The sequence below is a fragment of the Coffea arabica genome, chromosome 6c (assembly GCF_036785885.1).
Source record: "Coffea arabica cultivar ET-39 chromosome 6c, Coffea Arabica ET-39 HiFi, whole genome shotgun sequence".
NCBI lineage: Eukaryota > Viridiplantae > Streptophyta > Magnoliopsida > Gentianales > Rubiaceae > Coffea > Coffea arabica.
In genome coordinates, this window is record NC_092320.1 from 60938451 (window position 1) to 60944751 (window position 6301).

General features: G+C 38.0%; 1 protein-coding gene across 1 annotated transcript; it reads right to left on the reverse strand.

Annotated features, from left to right (window-relative positions):
• Positions 1–2981: 2981 nt before the first annotated feature.
• On the reverse strand, positions 2982–4349 carry LOC113693405 (F-box protein At5g07610-like). Its single transcript, XM_027211953.1, has one exon. It carries the CDS (start codon positions 4347–4349, stop codon positions 2982–2984), a length of 1368 nt encoding a protein of 455 aa, XP_027067754.1.
• Positions 4350–6301: the final 1952 nt, after the last annotated feature.

Here is a 6301-nt window from a genome sequence, read left to right on the forward strand (position 1 = left end):
ACAAAAGATCCTGCAATTAGAAATATTCCAGCCGAATCCGGATTAATCTCACTGAAGGTGGAAATATCGAGTGCTCAAAGCAAAAAGAAAATTTATAAAGGAACATATTTGTTGCATATTTATTTCAAAGCATATATTATTTTATCTTATAAGCCATAGTTGTAACTATTTATAATTCAAAGGATCATATTGATTAGGGTAAAATATATATAAAAAAAAAAAAAAAAGCCCCCTTATAATTTGGGATTTGGCCATGATACCTCCTCATTATTTAAAAACCCTCAGATAACCCCTTTATGTTTTAAACTTATTTGGAAATTGGATGAAAATCATCCCAATTAACGGAGAGAATTGCAATGTCCATGCTACCCTCTTTATTTTTTCATTTCTGCCTTTTATTTTCATTTTTATAAAAATAAGCATTTTGTGGTTTACCAAAGCTTAAGCGGCCAAAATCATGTTCTTAAAATTTTTATGGTTTAACAAAAAAAACTTTATAGGTCAAAATAAATTTTAATAAAAATATCATCTTCCCCTAAGTCCTGATTTATAAAAATATAGGCCAAAATCCTGATTTCACAACTTCATGTGCAGTCCCGGATGCAAAATTTTCCACGAAAAATATACAAGTTAGGCACGTCAAGTATAGCTCAAGCCTACCACTTTAATACCAAAGAATGCAGTATACATCGCTTAGACCACGGAGGCACCATCACGCCCATCAATTGCCTCCCCAAAGCCCGAAGAAAGCCATGCATCAGCATCACTACTTGTCTTCCGCAGCCAAGGATCTACATTTTTTTTTCCTTTTTGCCAAATGGAAACTGATAGGCCACAAAGCATCACAAGTAATTTGTTCTAACTTGAGAACATTCTTACACACCCCACAGTATACTTGAGAACAGTCTTGCCGTTCTTCATCACCGGAGCCACCCTATTGCTAATACTCTCACGAGTCTTCTGGGTTTTTCTGGTGGTGACTATTTTGGATGAATTGACGAATGGAAGGCTGGCTGGCATTGAGAAAGAGAGATCAGAGGTGGAAGACAAGCACCCACCCCTCCCCTCCCTCCCCTACCCCTCTCCCTCTCCCTCTCCCTCTCCTATTTGCCGGCTGAGAGAGGGGGAGGAGGAAAAAGGGGGGGGAGAAGGAGAGGGGGAGAGGAGGAGGGAGGAAGGAAGAGGGGGAGGGTGGTGGCGCTAGAGGAGGGGGAAGAGAATGAGGGGGGTGGCAGATGACGGGAGGCGGTGGTGGAAGGGGTAGGGTGGCAGGGGTGGAGGGAGAGGGAAGTGGTGGGAGTGATGGATGAAGGAAGGAGATGATGGAAGCAATAAAAATGAAGAATTCAGTTGATAAAAAAGGAAGCTAATCATGGATACTTGTAGGTAAGTAGGTTCATGCTTCTGGTTCAAAGACATACATCCTGGACATAAAGCACTTGTGCAATGCAGAAACATGTAACTGATCTCAAAAGGAGGCTAATCATGGATACTTTTTCCTTAAGACCCGGACACCTCTCCTTAGTATCTAGTACATATTCAATGTGAACATGATCAATAAAACAAACTGCAATGAACTAAGTGGATATTGGCATTCAGGAATATGGCAAATTACACTAACCTCTACCTAGATTCATTAGTAAAAAAGACCTCTCATTTTGTTATTCCAGTTACAACTACTCCCTATGCTCACGTTAGCAGAGAATTTATTCACAACATAACACTGGGGATGCAACTACTCAGAATATGTATGGGTTTGGAACAACTTGTGTGAAGATACAACAAATAATTGGGTTGAAGGAAATAATCAAACATCTGGTTTAAGAAACTAGTGAAGAATAACTTACAGCTTCTAGTTTGATATGCCTTATGGACACGCATACCTTCAGCATAAATCTGATACATACAGGTGATGCCAGAAGGAGCCTAACCATGAATATGCTTTCCCGAAAATCATGAAAACACCCACTAATAAGAAATGGAATTCCACTTGAGCTTATCATCCACATTCAGCTGCACTCGCCGAATTATTGAAACAAAGGTAGTTTCTTTTAAAGCTAGAATTATAAGAACCTCAACCAGCTTAACTCAAGTACATTAAAGGTGAACATTACATGTTTAAATGTAAAATGTCTGTCGAAATCTAAAAATGTATCAAGGAATTGGTCTACAATATGATGATAAGGTAAAAACTTCACTGAGATCATTAATAAACTACTAGAGTGAAATATTTTCTGCCTAAATTGAATGGAGAAAACCCTCTCAAATCATTGTGATGTAGAAAAAATTTATAATTGTAAGGTATCTATAGCTAGAATCCAGTTGCAAAAATTTTTCCACGAAAAGAAGAAGCATAACAGTTGAATCTCACAACAAGGCCACAAGATCCATTCAAATCATTTTATTGATTCTTAGAGTGCTTTTGAACCATACTTACTGCTATCCAATTTATGAAAAATAGCATGTATAACTAAATTTCCTTAAGTTATTATCTCAAACAGGTGAATTATAAGGTTAAAGCTGCACGAGGAAATCATCAAGAAGCTAGTAAGATGCAATACTTGTTGCCACGCTAACAGACTTTCTATGTATCTAATTTCTAAACCATCCAGCGCTACACATGCTTTCAAAAATGTATTTCAATTATCAGGAAGCAAAAGAAGAACTTTAATAGAAAACCGGATAAAGCTAGAGGGCACCTATTCCAAAATTTTGGCAATCAGAGGAATAATAAATATAACAATGAAATTACAACTAAAACATCTGGGAATTAAGCTGCAAGACTAATTTAGTTCACAAAATTTATCCTTAAAGCACTCCACAACCATTCCAAGTTTACATTAATCCACATAATAAACACCACCATTTAAAACCAAGTAATGGTTCCATACTGTTAAAAGTGTTCAAGTGGTAGGCAGGCAAAAAGAAAGTACATAACGCTACTTAGTAGTTAGTACATGAAGGAACGTTTGAGAAACAAGTCAAACACAGGCGAGCGTCTTCATAATAGGGTAGGCATCCCTCCACTCATTCAAGTTATCTCTACAGCCATCATCAGTATCTGTTGGCCCTACTTCAGCGAGCACCTCAACGACCATGTCATCGATGTCATACAAAATTACTTTGCCCAGAAGAGATATCACTAGCCTCGCCTTCTTTTCATTCTCATCCTCAACAAAATAAGTTAACGAAAATCTACATCGCCAATCATCAGAGTGATTGAACTCTTCATCCACCATTGAGGGGTATAAAATAGTTAGAGGAGCAAGATTAAGATGGTACTTCAGAACCCACTCAGAACATCCACTTGCCAACTCAAAAACATCAAACAACATTTCTCCAGGGTTGTTAATATCAATAAAGTACATACATCCAACAGACTCACCAAAGTACCAAATTTCAGAGTGCTTCATTGAGACAGGAGGAGAAGGCAATGTGAAGTTAACGTCTTCTTTATCTAAATCAAAACAAACGATATCCTTCCAATGAGTAATCCAATTAAGACAGCCATTCCATAACACACCGTTCCTGAAATGCGTAGGTGAATGAGCAAAATCTATCTCAAAAATGTCCCCACTGTCCCTCCAAGTCCCAGTTTCTGATTCATATATAGAGAATCCATAATTAACATTCATGATTCTCATCGTGGGGGGTCCCAACCAAACACACACCAATTTATAGTGATCAGATTTTAAAGGATCAAATGCAATATTCAGAGCCACAAAGGGATGCCTATTTTCCAAAAGATTGAGCTGTGGGATAAGCCTGTGCTGACTAGTTGTGGGGTTGTACACAGCAAATTCTCGACTACCATTGCTCAATTTTAACACAACAGCTACTAACCCATTACAAGAATGTAAATCCGTAATTTCACCTTCAGTAAAGAAATTACTACTTAAGTGGGAGATGGCAGTTTCCATTGAACTTGCATACTCGTCGGAGAAAGAGATGAAATTGAGCTCCGGGCATTTCCGCCATATTTTGCGGAACAAAATGAGGGCTCGAGTGTTGCTGCTGCCACAGTAGAGACGGCGGAAAGAGGGGTTAGAAATGATCGAGAGCCATCCTCTGGAGACACATTGGAAGCGGATGAGGGATTTTGGAGGTAAACAAAGTAAAATTTGTGTCAAGAGATCTTCATTGTGGGCTACGACGATCCCTGCTGCTGATATATGAGAGCAATCTTGAGGTGGGTTTTTGAGGGTGTTTGAGGAATCAGGTGAGAGGCTGAATCTTGATTTACCGGCAAGCGGCCAAGCAGTAGAGGAGCGGAGGAGGGTTTCTTCGGCTTCAAATGGGTGCCCAGCCAACGGGTCCGTGGCGGGAGAACCGCCCTCGTCGGGAAACATTGCTCCAAATTCTGTTTCTATTATTGTCCACAGGCAGAATTGGGGATTTTGATTTAGAAACCAGTACACCTAATGGGTTTTGGCATATACTAGGAGCATTCAAATGTAATATTCTAAGTATAAATTTTTAAAATTTTTAACGAATTAATTTTTCCCGCGTTGATAGCTAATGTGCGTCAGATGAATAATAATTATAAAAATTTTAATTTTGAAATTTAATTTATATAAAATTTAAATTTAAAATTTAATTTTAATAATGTATAAACTATCAATTTATGTAAAATTTACTCAATTTTAATTACTTCAAAAAGCGACTTAAATTCATAAATAGTTCCGATTGTGCATGTGCAAATGTTTATAGTAGTATCATATAAGTGGGGAGTTCTGCAATACTTTTTTTTTTTTATCGATGAATTGTATTTAGATGATTTTAAAATTTTAAATTATTGAACGCTGTGATAAGAGTTCATTGAATTACAATTATGAGTAAAATATAATATTAAAGGAGATGATATAATTTACCTAAATTATGTCGTCAAAGGGTATGAAATAACAATTCATTGTTACAATCACGATACATGAGGTGTGTATTAGTAAATGGAGTTATATTAATCCCAACATTTATTTTGAGCCAATAAGAAACTTAACTTGGACACCGATAATACTTCTGGAAGCTTCTTAAAAGTCATATCCGTGTCGTACAAAATCACCTCACCCGATTATTGGTCGCTCTAAAAGGGTAGTTTTTGCATCTATTCGCGATAGAATCTGGCAAAAAGTAACGGTTGGAAGGAGCAGCGGCTTTCCAAGGCAAGAAAGGAAATCATGCTAAAGGCGATGGTTCAGGCTATTCCTACTTATTCAATGTCATGTTTCAAATTTCCAGATTCCTTATTATCAGATATCCAATCAATGATGACCAAATTTTGGTGGGGAGATGGTGATAAAGGAAGACCTATTCATTGGATAAGTTGGGACAAACTCTGTAAACAAAAGGAAGATGGGGGAATGGGATTCAGACAACTACGGGCTTTCAATTTAGCTTTGCTTACTAAGCAAGCTTGGAGGATTGCCACACAACCTTCCTCCCTTCTAGACCAAGTTTTCAAGGCCAAATATTTTCCTAACTCGGAATTCTTTTTGGCAGGACTAGGGTCTCGCCCCTCATTTACTTGGAGGGGAATATATGAAGCACATAAATATTTGGTCGCAGGAAGTAGATGGAGGGTCGGTAATGGGAGAGGTATCCAGATTTGGAAAGATCGCTGGCTACCTCGACCTACAACTTTTAAGGTTATATCTCGTTCGGATAAGTTGCCTGAGGATACTACAGTGGATTACCTGATTGACAACAATAAAAGAACTTGGAAACAGGACCTATTACACGAGTTATTCTGGCCAGATGAGATTGAATTGACTAAGAGTATTCCGATTGATAGCACTCATAATCAAGATAAACTCATATGGCATTTTACACAAAATGGATTTTTTAGTGTTCGAAGTGCTTACCTTCTAATTACGCAGCAGTCCGGAAATTGGCAAGACATAGCTTCTGGGAGCAATGGAATGGCAAAAGGAATCTGGAAACGATTATGGGGCTTAACCTTGCCAGGTAAGATCAAGATTTTTTTGTGGCGGGTTTGCAATGACATTCTGCCTACGAATGCCAAGCTTAACACTCGAAAAGTTTTGCTTGATCCCTCTTGTGCCCTGTGTCACTCTCCAACTGATGATATGAATCATCTCTTCTTAACGTGTTCGGTGGCTATTCAATCATGGGCGTTGAGTTTTTTATCTAGTAAAATCAGGTTGAATTCAGCTCATAATGTGGTATCTTGGTTGTCAAATCTCCAGATGAAGTTAAAGAAGGAAGAAATGGAATTGGTTGCTGTTATACTCTGGAACTTGTGGAATAATCGCAATGGGGCTGTATTTGATTCCTCTTACAAGGA

What these genes read in the sequence shown, in the direction of transcription:
- LOC113693405 (XM_027211953.1), bottom strand. Translation starts at nt 4,349, where the DNA reads ATGTTTCCCGACGAGGGCGGTTCTCCCGCCACGGACCCGTTGGCTGGG.